General features: G+C 39.5%; 1 protein-coding gene across 8 annotated transcripts in view; it reads left to right on the plus strand.

Moving 5' to 3' along the window:
* LOC146498875 (discs large homolog 1-like protein) overlaps positions 1 to 16,713 on the plus strand; it is a 122,101-nt gene that overhangs the window by 12,907 nt on the left and 92,481 nt on the right. The window contains exon 1 of one of the 8 annotated variants that reach the window (XM_085138024.1): positions 7,924 to 10,652. The exons of 6 other annotated variants lie outside the window; for them this stretch is intronic. In XM_085138024.1, coding sequence (XP_084994150.1) covers positions 10,590 to 10,652 — 63 coding nt within the window. In that variant the 5' untranslated portion in view covers positions 7,924 to 10,589. Of the gene's footprint in view, positions 1 to 7,923; positions 10,653 to 16,713 lie in introns of those variants that run through there. One more of the 8 variants, XM_085138025.1, reaches the window with a different exon arrangement.

Here is a 16,713-nt window from a genome sequence, read left to right on the forward strand (position 1 = left end):
ATGACTTTGCAGTTCACATAGAAGAAACAGATTTGTACTGTAGTTGAGTAGCAGAGGCAAATAAGGTGTAACTTACTTTAGTAATAAATAACCAGCTGTCCATTACCTCTGTATGTGTTGTGTGTTATTGCATGCACAATTTAGGTACGCTTAAGGCTTATATGACATTAAACTCAGGTGTGGAATTACATGTTTACCTATAATTAAATGTCCTCTGTTTATTCTGCAAATGCATTTTAACACAAGAATGCAATATAGTAGGACTATTTTTATTATTGCAAGCCTAGTTTTTCACAGTATTTAGCTCATTTTTAACCATATCTTAGGTAAAGTGTAGGTTAACACACCTATGTATGTAAGGCTTAAAAACTATCTTGGAATTAGTTCTACAGAAGTATATCAGAGGTACTAGGAGGTACAGGAACTGGCTGAAAACCAAGAGGAGCTCAGTAATTAAGAAGAATTAGTACAGGGTCAGAGGTTACAGCTTTAACATTAGTTAGCTGCATTCTAATGCTAAATCATGAATGCTAACCACTAAACTAAATTCTTCTAAAATACTTAGGAACACTCTATATTAGAGGTGGGAATCACCATACATCCCACGATACGATATTATCACAATACTTAACGCACGATATGATATTATTGCAATTTTTAAAAATATTTTGCGATATTCAGATTCTGTACATAAAGGTAAACTTTATCAATATTAATTTTATCTAATATCAAAGTCTCACACTCAGTCTTTCTCTCATTTCAGTTTTATTGTTGACAAACTGAACGGTTTGAATTACAGTCTAGTCTAACTTAACTGAACGCAACCATCTGGTACAATTACAGCTATTCTGAACTATGCAATTTATGAAAACTATGCAGCCCATTCAGCAACTGAAGAATTTGAAAGTAAATTAAAACAAAATATAATTTTACATTAAATAAAAAAGTTTTAAGCTTATATTAAAATAAAACATGTCTTAAATTAAAATAAGTAAACTGTCATGTTTATTGCTGCCAAAAAAAAGTTAAACACATTTGGACAGTGAAGGAATGTCAGGATTCTTGCTCAGAAAAAGGATCAACATGCTCTGAAGTCAGAACACAAAAACCTTTTTTCTAACAAAATATCGATTTCTGCTGTCCCTGTATCGATACATTATTAGCAAACAAAATATCACGATACTACACAGTATCGATTTTCCCCCCCACCCCTACTCTATATATCTATACGCATCAGTATTGGCCACAGTGGATCGAATGCTGCAGTGTAGTCAATGAAAGTGATCCAGTGCTAGCTAACTGGAAATATTTGCCAACCCAAATCCATCCAAAATTTCTTGAACAGAAGCTGTTCATGGGTGTGAAGCTCCCTTGACGATGCTGAAACATGACCACAGTGTCCATTTATATTTTAGAGATGCTTTGTTTCACGTTATAAGAAAGTTGTTTTGTAGGAACACTTGAATTCTGCAGTGAAGCCAGTTTTTTGGCATCCAAATCCAAACAGTTCATCCACAACTTCAAGTGAACATTTATGCCGGATGTAAGGGAATATCGTGGGACATGTTTCAGTGGTCTGTTGTCCCAGTGAAGGTTAGCAAGTTAACATTAATTGTGTGACACTTGAACAGGACCAGATCAGCTAATCCCATCAAGCAAATTACTAATCACACACATACACACTTGTAGAAAAGTTGCAACACACACAGACACACACATAGAAAGTTCAGTTGAGAGAGTAGACCAGAGCCACTCTTCGTGTATTGAGTGAAAAAGATTTAGGTGAATGTAAATACTATAAATGCAAAGGGTGCAGAAGAAATAACATTTAAAAATTACAGTTGAGTGTCTTAAAGACAGACAAACTTTGACAAGTTTACATCCCTGATTTTTGCATTAGCCTACTCCAGTTATACTCAATTAAATAATCAAGTAACATCTAGATCAGGGGTGGGCAATTCCAGGCCTCGAGGGCCGGTGTCCTGCAGGTTTTAGATCTCACCTTGGGTCAACACACCTGAATCACATGATTAGTTCGTTACCAAGCCTCGGGAGCACTTCAGGACATGTTAGGGAGCTAATTTAGCCATTTAAATCAGCTGTGTTGGTTCAAGGACACATCTAAAACCTGCAGGGACACCCGGCCCTCGAGGCCTGGAGTTGCCCACCCCTGATCTAGATCAAGACGGTTGTTCATGTGTGTATAGTATGTTTATTTATATGATAGATTTTTTTTTTCTTTCTTAGTACCTTCAGTCAGCCAGTGATATCTAATAATGCATTGGTTAAATGTATAATTGTTTTAATATTACAATTTAATAGCTGATTATTTAAATAATTTGCATGAATTTTAGAGTATTTTATATCTTAAAGTTATGTCCTGTACATTTTTATTCCAGCATAATCTGTCAGTGTTGTGATATTAGGAATGTTTGGCTTTGCCAGTCTGTGACTGGTAACTGTGGAGGAAAATCTGTGACAGTCAGCGCCCACTGGTTTTCGCTGGTCTTCGGCTGTTTCTTGTAAAGCTTCGGGGTGTGCTTTTGGCTCATTATCCTGCTGCAGTGTTAACCTTTTTTTGGAATCAGGTCACTTGTTTAATTCCAAAGAAGGCTAAACACCTCCAAACTGAAATAACCCTGTTACCTCTGCAATTGTTGGTTTGAACGTTTGTGATTTTAATCACTCAGACCTTCTTCTCTTACTATTTTAAATCTACGGGTCCATGTGTGGCTCTATATTGATGTCCTTGTACACTGAAATTGTCACGAATAACTAAAAAGTAGTGCCTTAAGATCAACTACTAATCTGCAGTGTCTGCGACTCTTTGTAGATGCTTTTACAAGGTAGTGTAATCTGACCTTATCCAACTCTAAGCCGGTAACTTTTAAGGAATTGTTTAGAGACCTCTCCTTCTTTAGACAAACAAACTCTGAAGCAACTTTTTTTGTGCGTCAGTGAACAAAGTTCAGTGTATTGGTCCTCTCTTTTTGCTGTTCCTGGTTGTTTTTGCATATTAATGATTCAATAATCAAAAAGGTTCTGAAGTCCCATGCACTGCCCTTCAGTCTCATCTTGATTTAGAACAACGTTTGGATTTCTGATATTTTCACTTTGTTTTATGCCAAGTGTTCTGCTAGAAGCTGGTGGACAATAACTCCAAGTTGATTTAATTAAAGAAACCTCTGATAATCAGAATTATTTGAATGCTGCTTCAGACAGTCACAATTAAGGAAACCTGGCCTTTTGTTTAAATGAATTCTTTGCTTTTAATATAGTTCCTGCTTAGTGCAGAGAGAGCGGTGATTGAAGCAGACTTCAGTGGACATGGGGTGAGATGGAGTTGGGTAGCTATGGTGTAAAGCAGGGGTGGGCAATTCCAGGCCTCGAGGGCCGGTGCCCCTGCAGGTTTTAGATCTCACCTTGGGTCATCACACCTGAATCCCATGATTAGTTCGTTACCAGGCCTCGGGAGCACTTCAGGACATGTTAGGGAGCTAATTTAGCCATTTAAATCAGCTGTGTTGGTTCAAGGACATCTAAAACCTGCAGGGACACCGACCCTCAAGGCCTGGAGTTGCCCACCCCTGGTGTAAAGGATGGTAGTGGATTTTGTGAAAAGGATAGAAATGGCTGTGGTGAACACATATTTCAGGAAGAGAGAGGAAAGTTCATTGATGCATAAGAGTGAAGGAATCTGCTCCAATCTAAAAGCGATATGAACAAAATCTGGTCGGTAAGGGAGAGATCTCTTGGATAGTACAGCTAACGTGGTGAGCGAAGCTGCCTAGAGGATATTTGGTATAACCTCTGGTTAAAGGAAAAAGACACGAAGAGTTGGTGGTTCAAACGAAGAGATTGGCAAAGGAAAAGTGAGATACTCTGGGAGGTAGACAGTAATACTGGGAGGACAGGACAAGAGAGAGGTGACAAAGGCAAAGGCTCACATTTTATGTGAGGCTGAAGGAAGAGAGTCCAATCTGGAAAGAGCAGGTTAGGGTGATTAAGGATAGAGGTGGAAAAGAACTAATGAGTGAAGGAAGTGTGCTTGGAAAGTGGAAGGAGTACTTTGAGGAGCTCATGAATGTAGAAAATGAGAGCACGAGGAAGGATGGAGAACAGGAAGTCCAAAGGATTAGTTAGGAGGAAATGAGGGCAGCTATGATGGAGGATGAAGAGTGTAAAGGCGATTGCCCCGGATGACCTATCTGTGGTGCTATGGAGATATCAATGCGAGAGGGCAGTGGACCTTTTAACCAGACTGAGTCTTCCACAGCCTGGGAGAGTGAGAGGATTCCTGACGAATGGGAAAGACGTGGCTGGGCAGAACTTGAATATAACATCATTTTAAATAAATAACAGGGGCATAAATGATAAACTAAAATCTTAATTGTGATGAGGAAAAATTTTCAGGTGTTACAGGAGAACACAAACAAACTGGAAAACCAAATTCTTTGGTCAGTTCCAAAGAAATAAAATGACTAAATAGCTAAAACATTTCCACAATCCCAAATTCTTCAACAGTGTCCTCATCTTTTGAGCCTTGTGCTGTGTCCTCAATTGGACCAAGCATGCTGAATATGGAAGCAGACAAGAGAAAAGATCACAGAGAAGATTCACGTAAAGGATGCAGTAAAGGAGAACATGCAGAGTGATGGCAGAAGAGGATGGTAGAGATAAGGTGAAATTCAGATGATCAACTGTGGCGATGCCTGAGAAGAAGAAGGAAGAACATTTTTCATGTCAGAAATTTCACTTTTTTCCCCCCACATTTACATGAATAGATGACAGATTTTTTAAAAACTAAATATAAGAACAATAACCATGTACTGCAGTGCCTGTGTTTTGCCACATTGTGGCACTGTCTGTCTAACAAATTCAGTGACATGATGGGTTTCACATTGTTTCTCTGCAGTGACTTAAAACATCCACGTTTGCTATTTAAATACACAGTCAGCTGACATGTCCCTTGGCATCATTTATTATAAAATATTCAGCAGATAACAGCAGATGTCCTATAATTCATTTCTGCCTCATGTTTATTTTGCTGCTGCTACAGGGTTTCAGCAGGAGTCTGATGCCCTCACCCAGCTTTTAGAGGAAACAATGAGGTCTATTTTAAAGGGAATTCACTCATGTGTAAACTGAATATACAGCTGGTAAAAGGTGATCATGTGACCATATTTAAAATCTTGATGTATGGTGCCTTTTTCAATTGGTCCATTCAATAGAATGGAGAATCCACAGCGATTGGCTGGAAGGGGGTGTATGAGGTTATTACACACACACATCCGCACAGCGTAGTTATTTCTGTGCTGGCTGACCTACTAATGTTAACATGTAGTGCATGCCTGCTAGGCTCATGAGGTAGCATCCTCTCTCTCTCTTGCTTTTTCCCATTTGTCATTTATTCTTTTTTCTTCACTCCCTTCATCCTCTTTCTTTCTTTCTTTCTTTCTTTCTTTCTTTCTTTTGTGTTCTGCTGTTATTTTATTTCTGTGTTTCAGGAAATTTGGTCTGTGATCCGATGTGAGCTTTACTCTCCCAGTACATTCTGTGAGCCATATGATCTAGAACCCCTTAGGTCATCCCAGATGTATGCATGTTTGTGTGTGTGGTTGCACACAGATCAGCAGGAGCTCCATCTGTTCTTTGCCAAACACAGAGGGATTCAGTGTATCGCTGGTCTCCGTGCGAGTTTATCACAAAAACCAAGGCTATTTGAAGACAGGCACTTGAGCCTGTGCTGACTTCTGGAGAAATCCAGTCTCAGGTTGCTGGACTGAAAGAGAGACGTGAAAGACATTAGTGTATGAATCCAGAATAATTTAGTAGTAGTATATGGCCAATCTCTCACTCATCGAGTGATGTCACACAGTCCTGACTCACTCTAAATCTAGTTAATGAGAAATTTACATTTTCTGCTCTGCACACTACTGAAAAAATATCACCGTAACACAGTGAATATTGGGAAGGAAAAGAAGGGCATTTGGGGTCTATTCAGGACATACAGCTATAAAAACAGCAGTCTGGTTCACTACAAAAAAATTCACTACAAATTTCCCCAGACTAGGATAAATTAGGAGGTTTTGAAATGTGTCAATAATCACATGGTTTATAGAATGACATCCAGGAAATACAGCTTTTAAAAATCTCACAGTGGATCCAAAACACAGTGTTTCTCCCATGAAAAGCTTAAAATAACCTCTTGTGTCATTGCATTATTTACAGGACTTGTCTACCTGCATTAACTCACCCAGGTGCTTCCTTTATCTGTGTACAGCTGGAATAGCATCTAAAAATATTTTGCCATTACTAACACTCAGTTTTAAATACAGCCATAATCTTAAACTGTGGCTTGATTAGTTTGCCAATAAGCCTATAAAATGACCGTAGATGGTATCAGTTTATTTTTCCTTTTGCTTCTCCTCTATTCCATATTATAAAATTAGCCCCAGTGACCTCAGAGTCGCTGTTTGTTCACTTCAGCACCTCTGTTCGTGCACAGTTTCACCTTCTCTGTTTTCTCTCTCATGCTGTGTTGTTTGTTTGCAAGTGGAGGTGAGAAGGCAAAGGCAACCACAGAGAGACTACTGCGTGTGTTTAGGTCTGCATGTCTGCATGTGTGATGGTCCAGATGGCTCAGCCATCAGCATCAAGAGCTTGATTAAGGAATACGCTTTGACTTGTTTGACTTTCTCTGCCCTTTACCCCCCATTTGCCTGCTCCGTTCTCAGACTCGGCATTTACAACACATAAAACAGCTACACGCTGTTGTGGAGCTAAATTAATTAGTGGTTAATTTATCTGTTAGTGGATCAATTAGTTGATTAATAGAAGAAAATGTGCTGAACTGTGACCCAAGTCTTGAAGGAATTTCTTTAAATCTATTGACTGTCTTTCTATTAAAAATAAGTTTATCCTTGGACTCAAGGATAAACTTATTTGAATTTCATGGTCACGTATAACAGCCACAAAACATTTTGGCTGTAACTCAAGAACACCGGCACTCAGTTCAAAAGCTTTTCTTTGAAGCTTTGTTGCAAAAAATGATGAAGTGATGACTTCTTTATTATCCAAAAGGTGAGGTCAGAGGTCAGTTTTGCTTTAAATTCACCATTATTCAATACGGGAGCAGAAGTGAATAATATGTTTTTGTGCTTGCTGTCTTTGTCTTTGATGCCCACCTGTTAAATTCCTCCAAATTCTTTATTACATACTATATGAGTCGGCACAGACGTGGTTGTAAATTGATTCAAGTATGTTGGTCAAGTTGAGCGCTGCAAAGCGTTAATTCTGCTTATCTCTTATTTGACTGAATTGAATATATTTGCTATTGGTCTGGAATAAAAAACCCTAAACAACTGGAAGTTTTCCCCTTGACTTTATTGGGAAAGTAACAGGTTAAACTGTGGCCACTACAGCGCTAAATTTACATACGTAGGGTGGGGGATTGGCAAAAACTGTGCACAGCATAAGTTGAAGCAGAACACAAAGCTCTTCCTGGCAACTCAGCAGATTTCAGTTCGAGGCCACCTCGCTGGTTTTATTTAGCTGATAACAGATGGCATAGCATCCAATTGAAAAATCGCATCGAGGACACGGTTCAAGTTGGTTTCGCTTGTTTACGGTTTCTGCAAGCCATTTTGTAACTTATCTTGACCCAAGCTTCTCCTTCCATGCTGTATCTAAGACATCAGTCTCATACCAGCTGTCAGTCATAACTGCTCTGTGCTCAGCCATGGTCTTGTTGCTGCTCTCCTCAACTCCAGCTTTCCATGCATGTCCACGGAAATGCAGGGAGTTCCCTGAATGGAGCCAAATACAAACACCAAATACATAGCACTTTAGGTAGAAATAACTACTTTTAACTGTAGCAGTTCTGACTTAAATATTTTTTAATATTTATTTAATAAATAGTATTATTAAATGAATATTTAGTTTTAATGGAGTTCTTTACCCTAATATGTATAGTAAACACATAGTAATAGGTAGTGGTTTACATATTTCCCTAAAGGACACACATATCCCTTTGGGGTTGTGCACAGTGTAAAAATATGCCACATCACTCATGCAGAGCGACCTGCTGTGGTGCCTCTTTGTAAATAAGGGAGCAGCTGATAGTAGCTTTGTTTTTGTCACAGAATCAATCAGAACTTTAATAGGTTCTTTAGACGTATTTGTTCATTCATTTGAGTTCAGACTTCTATTCGTAAGATAGTTTTGCAAGGATCTCAGTTTCCACTACATACTAACAGTGTGTTTGCTCATGTTTACACCAACAATAACAGTAGACCTCTCTGTCATTGTGGAGATGTACCAGCAATACCATCAAACAGGTTTTTTACAAAAACCCGCAGGATTGTCCAGATGTAAAAATTGCTCAGCTGTTGCAATGCAGAATGACGTAATCAAAAAATGGACTGCAACAACAGATCATAAATGATGAATGTGCACTTGCAATTGTTGCAGTTAGTAGAAGATTAAATAATTGATGCTATGAGCTAAAAAAAAATCTATATTTCACTGTATTAAAACCTGCTATGACATGCACAGATATGTTTTTCACCTTTCATCCTAGAGCAGCACACACATATGAACAGCACTTCTACTACGTGCTGTTCATTGTCTGATTGAATCAACAGAGTGAACTGAAGCATTTTAACTAGTTTGAAAGTTGCACCTTTTGGTGGTCAGCTGACCAAAACAGTAGAATTCGCTTGAAGTCATGTGATCACTTTAATTCAACAATAACTAAAGTAACATAACCTTGTAACTCTTCAGGACCCTGCACAATACTGTAACATAATAACATGAGAAAATAATAAAAATGAATGATGTTGTATATTGGGACACGCTTTTTAACCAGTGGTTTAAACCCCACCTTTACCCGCCCAGTGGGTTTTTGCCTCAAGTTTGTTGTTTCCACCTTTAGCAGGAACATTTTTAAGAGCTAAATTGTCATTGGAGGCTGTAACTCTGCTCTCGCTCTCAGACATGTCTGGACTTTCATCAGATTACACCTTTTTTTTAATGATATAAAAATGTGTAGCATTATTAGTGTGGGCAGTGTGATACAGCCAAAGCCCTACCTGCGATCTGGGTAGCTTGCAGGTAGGAAACCACAAAACAAGATGATGTTAAGACCAACTTATTTTCAGAATAAAACACTTAGACATAACAACTTTAATATGATTTTTGTGATTCTTATGATTCATCTGTGTGTCAGACCCAAATTTTCACCTTGCCTGCTCCTGCGCTCTGCTTTCTGAGCAAAAGGCAGGTTCATTTTTTATATTCAAATTTTTTCAGCTGTTTTTAGTGTTTTGGGAAATCTGATGACTTTTTTACACCGTGTTTCCTCTGATCCGTGATCACACTGTCACCTGTGGTTTCAAATGGCTCAGTGCCACCAGCACAACAGCGCTGTGTTCAAATGTCAAATGAACGAGTTATTCCAGTGGTATTTCTTTGCGTGTATGTATCATGGATTGTGACTCTGGATGATGTAATAACATTGTCTCTGCCTCACTTATTTACTCTTTACGTTTCCCTTATTGTGCAGTATTTTATCAGCTCAGTTTTCACTAGCCGTTATAATACTATATCATTTCCTTACTCTTCCTCACTCTGTGCGTATAGGAGTGTATGGATGTACAAATCAGAGCATTATTGCAGCAGGTAGAAAGTGAGAGAGGCGCAAAGAGTAAAAGAAATGCAGGGAGAGAGAAGACACATTTTTAATTCTCCATTTACCTTTGCAAGCAGGTCTCTGCTCTTTCTTTTATTTCCTGTCTTTCTTTCTTTTCCTTTTCGCTCATTGATCTCGCTGTTGAAAGGCGGGCCAAGAGAGGCAGTGGAGCAAACCGAGGGAAAGTGAACAAGGCAAGCAGAGGGAGAGAGAGGGACATCGAAAGAAAGCAAGCAGGAGAGAGAAAGCGAGAGAGTGAGAGAGAGAGAGAGAAGGGTAGTGTTAGAACGAGAGAGGCAAACACTCACACTGCTCACACTGATAGAGAGAGAGGAGATAGAGGATTGGGACTGCTGCTGCAGAGGAGGACAAGAGAGACCACATCCATACTTACACACTCACAGATGCACTCACACATTCATTCATGCACACACTCAGACAGACTGACCCACACATGCTGACAATAACAACATACTGAAAACACACTCACAGACACACATACACACACACACACACACGTGCTAACATTTTCTGACACACTCACATACATACATACATTTGCTGACACACGGGCAGACAGTGACCATGGTGCTCCCTGCATCCTGACCAGCTATGAGGATTACACTGATGAAGATGATGGGAGCGATGAAGAGCGTGAGGGAGAGGACGCTGGCCTGCCACAGCTGAGGACCGTAGTCAGGCGGTGGGGGGTGGGCAGGGGGTGGGAGGGCAGCAGAGTGGGGGATTGTGGGACAGGATGGAGCGCGGTAGATAGAACACATGCGTGTGCATGTGTGCATGTGTCTGTGTGAGTGTGTGGAGGTGTGTGAGTGTGAAATGTGTGTATGAAGGCTAGGATGCCCCCCAAGTCTGGGACCAGCTAGCTAACGTTAGCCACATGTTGTGCCACTGCAAAGTAGCATGCACCAACAACACCATATCTCTGATGTTTGGATGCAAGGTAGGTAGAGAGCTATGCATGTTTGTGTTTGTGAGTACGGCAGAGTTAGAGGGACACACAGGTGAAGTTATGGACTGTGGGAGAGAGACACTGACTTAGGCAAAATGTGCTGAGAGAGAAGCGCAGAGGTAATGAGTAAGTTTATTAATGGGCTTGTAGGCAAGGTAAACTAAGGTAAGAGTTAGAAGCCGGAAAGAGAGCAAGACAGAAAGCGAGAGAGCTCCGGCTGTGTGTGTCTGTGTGAGAGAGCGAGAGAGAGAACGAGAGAGGCAGGTTTGTTTTCTGCTGTCTGATTTGATATTACAAGGTCTACAGGCAGCTTATTACCAACATCTTCCTCTTAATTCCTGATACTGCAAATGTGAGCGCTAATACATGCCTTTTCAGTTCATTTAGAGATCACGCATAGTACACAGGGCCTCATTTTAGACTATCGTGTCTAAATGCAGACGTAATTTTGATATCTTTGGTATGATGGTCTGTTACTTTAATTATCATTGAGAATGAGAACTTAATAGTTGGTTTTGGCCTAAAACTTATGATTGTTTTCACTATCTGACTGCTGTTTTGTGATTGATCTTTAATTATTTGCCCAAGTAGCATGCTGACCTCATAATATATCAATTTACGGTTACTTCTGAAAATATTCAAAGCTGAAACTGACTTGTCAAGAGCAATCATTAAAAAAAGTCTTTGTCCTGTTTGCTGGTGAGGCCTCTCAGCTTACACATTATATTTCTGTTAAAGATTACCAGTTAAGAAAACATCCAGTAAGTAAAGTGTTACTTCAGGCAGGTCACAAAGTCAAGCTAAGCCGCAAACCCAACAGATCAGCTGATCTCACTGCCAGCCCACATCAGTCGATGGCCTAAGTGATACACTCCTACACATCAGGATATTACACTTCTGCAATTTCTTGCTGCTTTTGCCAAGTTGATTCTTTAGTTTTCTTACTTATAAAGCTTACCAAATATATAGTATGCAACCCTATCAGTTGACTTTTCAACATATACCAGGAACATGAATGTTGACATCGTATTTTAAAGTGTTATACCTAGAGATTTTCTTAACGCATCTTAAGCATATAATGACCCTCTTGCACTGCGAGGGAACATCCTGTATTTTCCATGGTGCATGCTGGGACAGCCTCACACACCTGCAAGGCTGAAAATACTTAGACAATGTTATGTGTCCCTTCTTTTGTTTGTCAGTAGAGCTGTATTCTAGCTATTGCTACAATGTTTTAGTTCATTCCTTTTTGAATGTGAAAGGCTTCAGAGTTCATTTGTAATCCATTATTAAATGAATACATTTGTCACCATTATACTTTGTTGTTAGTTACATAACACTAACCTGTGCTAAACGAATAAGCTTGGGCTAAAATTGGCAATCATAGTCTTACCAAGTACTGTGAAACAGTTGAGTGGAAAATCAACATATGAAATATTAAAGCTCCACCCAAGCGCTTCAGGAGCAGTGCTTTGATGTGGTGGAAGTGTTAGTAGACTGTGCTGCATCTTTGAATAGTCATTAAACACGCAGCAAACCCAAAAATGGCTTCATAAATGGGTCTGTACACTTGCCTAAATAGCACAGTGAAAAGTAGACCCTTTCTTGAGAAAGGGGTTTGAGACACAGGGGAAGAAAATTATCAGTCATGATAGTTTTAGTCTTGGTGTTATTTGAATGTGAAAAACTTTGAGGCAGTTTATTGTACAAAGAGATGTACGCTACTGCAATTCAAGAAGATGCAGTAGGAGCATTGGTCTTTGAAAGTATTTGTGTGTGTGCATGCTTGGCTTGCTTTTGTACAGTTCAGCAGTTAGGCCATAATAAAGTGTATGGACTTCACTTCTGTCCTATTAGATCACCTCAGTATGACAGCCTGCTAGATAGAGGGAAGCCAGGAGACAACTGTTAGACTGGAGCTTTAGAGAAGGAGCCCGAGTCAACACGAGTGTGGGTGCAATAAGAGCTGTAGTTTTGTCCTCTGGGAGTAAATCTGGACAGGGTGAAAACTGAGTGTATCCTGAGGAGAAGAAGAAAGTTGCACGGTTAGTATGATGTTTCTGAGATTTTAGAAAAACTGTGTTGTTGTAGTAAAGCTTCCATCTTTCAGGTGCAGTCTTCCAAATACGTATACGTGCACAGTATTTGCATATGTCATAAACGCTACAGAGAGAATTACACTCTTGCAATATTTGGTGATTTGATAAAATTTTAAATAAGATTTTTATTATTATATTCCAAAACATATATTTCTTTCAAAATATTGAAACATAAAGCGATTTCCCTAATATTTGTCATGTGTAGTTATTCATTTGCTTGTTTACTGACCTTCGTCTGATCAGCTGCTTGTTCTGTTTGACATTCCAAACATGTCTTACCAACACCAGAGGGTGGTCAACACAAAAAAACATGTTTGCAGTGTGTTTCTCAGAACTCTACTTTGCGTTTTAATTTTAATTTATTAATACAGATTCAAATAAATTGGCAAATAGCTAATATTAGCCAATGGTCTATAATAATATAACAAACAGTAGCATCGCAAATAGCAGCTTTTTTGGCCACTAGTTACAGGTTACATGTACAAATTTTGTTGGGCTCTAAGTTTGAACACAACAACAGAAAACTGAATATTACATGAGCTTCAGATGGGCTTTTGAATGTACCATTCACTTTCCTAACTTACTAAAAGCCTCGAACAGCGATGAAAGATAAGTAATTCCTGCACCAAACAGCCACAGTGTACACAATAGAGCAGAAATCAGTCTTAGAAGTTATATTAGCTTGACGTGGCATCATAAAAACTAGCCAGTCAGCCAAACATTAAGGAACTGCTACAATAGAAAGCATAGTGGTCAACTGATGATCATGCCACTGTAATATATTCTTTTGCCACTGAATAATTACAGAGCAATTGGTGCACAACTATGGAGTCCACTCTTTCCTGATCTGGACTCTCTGTCAACTTACTAGGTCAGGTTTTGGTCAGATGAAAGCAGGACAGTGTCTAATGTTTTGTATACTCACTCCTAGCGTGAGAAAGTCTAACTTTTTTTTTTTGCCCTGACTGGCTGAAAAAAGCAGGGGAACAGCTGATCTGCTCGGGCTAGCCTTTAGCTTAGTCAGCAGCTTGGCCCACTTACAGCGCTTCTGCTTCCATCTGCACCACTTCCTACCTTTGAATCAAAAAGCATCTCAAAATACCTTATAGTTGCATGTGAGCAGTGACCGGCTATTGCTGGCCATCTCAAGCTAACATCTAAAGCTAGCTAAAAGCAGGGGAGAGTATATTTTAAATACATGAACTGTCGCCGCTTTTACCTCGCAAGCAATGTGTCCATTTTGGATGTTGTTTAAGTGCCTGAGAAGATAAATCAAAGTCACCTTAACTAGGTCAGACATTTGAACACATTCAAAATAGATGAATGTGTTCCTCTCTTTCTTTTAAGGCCTGTGTTTTTGCTGGAGACAATTCAGTCACTGTGAAGTCATGCGAGGGAAATCTTCTGTAAACATATTTGAATTCTTCAATCACATATTTTAGCTTTGACAGACATTATTGACTAAACAGCAGCTGATGTTACTTTACCTTCTCAGCTGCATGCTTATTTTCATCACATGTGTTTTTATTCAGTTCTCCTCTTAATGCCATCGAGGCTTTCAATAGTATAATTTTTGCTTCATATTCATGTTGTTCATAATAATTACATTTTTATCAGAGGCTATTGAAAATATATCAATAGTGTGCGGATAGAAAATCATTTATAAGCTGTCATAATTGTTGTATAAGCTGAGAAAAAGCAATTTCTTTGACAAATGTATCCATTGATTTATTGATCGAGTAACATTTTATTTAACCATTTGTTCTCTTGCTGCCTTTGTTGATAAATCAGTGTGGTCATCACCTTTTCTCTGGAAATAATTGCTTTATGCTTGATTCCAGTGAACTATTAGAGAGAGAGAGCGAGATGTGGGAGAAAAGAGAGAAGGATGAAGGCACATGTGTGTGCGCGAGAAGTTCCTTACGGCAGAGGATCCCCTGCTCTTTCATATCTCACCAAGCGTGACTAATGCCTGGCTTTACGCTGCGCACATACACGCGCACACACTCACACTCGACCACACACAAACTAACACATAAACATGTACTAGGATGCTGAATCTGCTCCCTATCTAGTCACGTTTTTCTGGCTATGCAAGACTGGCTGACACACTAACACATGACAGTCTCAGTGCGCACGCCTGTCTTTCTGCTTCTGTGTGTGTATGTGTGTGTGTGGTCAGCGGGCTTTCTGCAGGCACAGTCCTAGTCCTGATTAGGAATGCTCAGCTGCTAATAGCCAAGCAGCCAGAAACCCACACACTGATGTGAAAAGAGACCTATTTGGTGTATCTGTTCATTCATGCATCCATTCATTCAGAGGTGTTCCTGTGCCGTGTGAAAAATAAAAACACAGAATATAGGATTATGGCTGAGTATGTGTGTGCACGAGTGCAGAGGGCAGTAGAGGCAGTGTTGTGACAACAGTGTGAGCCAGAGCCTCTTCATGGTCTTAGCGCCTGGCTGTTCAGACGCTGCTTTCAGGAGCATTCTGAGGCATTTCTGACTAATTAGCAGGAAGATCTTAGCAAGCGCTGGAGAGGAAATGAAATATGCTGAAAGTCTTGAGATTGAGTCAGATCACAATGGTGTTTAGTCCTTATCCTGGTTAAATGAGGTTAAAGTATGTAAGGGGGGGTGTACAAGACAGAGCGCACACATACACACAGCCTTGTCCATTTGAATTCTCAGAAATTAGCTGAATCTGTTCTGTGCTCTCCTGTGAAAAGCAGCCACCCACTCACAGCCTCTGAACACAATATCCAGAATAGATTTGGCATCTTGTTGCTGACCAAGATGGCAGTCAGCTGCAGGGTCAAATGTAGTGACAGTGCTTTAGTGCGCTGATGCTCTGGTGAGTCCTTGTCAGCAAATAGTTGTTATAATCGGTGTGTTAATGTATTGGTTACATTTCTTGAATGAACTAATGTTTAGTCTGTTGAATTAGGAGTATATCAGGTTTGATACTGAATAATTCATAGTAACAGTTTTTAACAGTGTGCTCAAATCTGCACAAACTGTCTAAAATACTCTCTTGGGAAAGAAGTTTAATTAGCACTGTGGGCTGTGTAGTTACTGTAGAGTCACAGTGGGAGCTCTACAATAAATCACACAGTCACACTTGTTCCTGTGGTTTACTAAGACATTGTATTGACATAGAGCATTATCCAAATGCCCAACCTAAAGCCATTTCTAATCTATCTCCCTCAAACTGTATGGTTATTATTCTGGGTGCCATATATTCATCACCAAAACTTTGACAAGAAGTTTAAGTCTAAGGAAACTCTTAGTTCTTTCTCTTTGCTGTCTAGCAGCCAAGCTTAGCAGCCTAGCTTATTGTATTTTTATATATTAGTAGATAAAATGTCCCACTCACCTTTTTTTGCCTTTCAGTACGTTAAGACCTCAATGCAAGACATGGTGAGACAGAGTTAAAAGCAAATGCAAACAGGGCTCAGAAAACAACATAGCAAAGATCTGAAAAACATATGGGACACAGACAAGCAGGTACACAGTAAAGAGGGACAAATGAAAAGGCACAGCTATTTATACAATGACCACTGAGAGCTTTCACAGAGAGTGGAAACAGCTGGGTAACAAGAAAACAAGAAACCAGTGACGACAATCAAGACAGTGAGACAAGACAAAATAAAGACAACTCTCTGTCTCTGTGTAGGTTCTTTGTCATCTATGTCATTGAAGTCTTGAGAGCTTGAAAACAAAGGCAACAAGGCAACTGGATCTCTTTGGGTTTATTACGGTTTATTCCAAGGACAAAACACATAAACACAAGCAAACAGAAATTTTCTGTCTTCTCAGACCGACTTAATCATAAATAATACAAACCCAAAAAACCATAACTCAACTTAATTATGATATTTCAGGCGAATGTTCAGTCCCAAAATTCAAGAACAGAGGTAAAGATTTAGCTCTATTTCACATTTGTGGTACCTA

This window comes from Neolamprologus multifasciatus, chromosome 17 (assembly GCF_963576455.1).
Source record: "Neolamprologus multifasciatus chromosome 17, fNeoMul1.2, whole genome shotgun sequence".
NCBI classification, from domain to species: Eukaryota; Metazoa; Chordata; class Actinopteri; order Cichliformes; family Cichlidae; genus Neolamprologus; species Neolamprologus multifasciatus.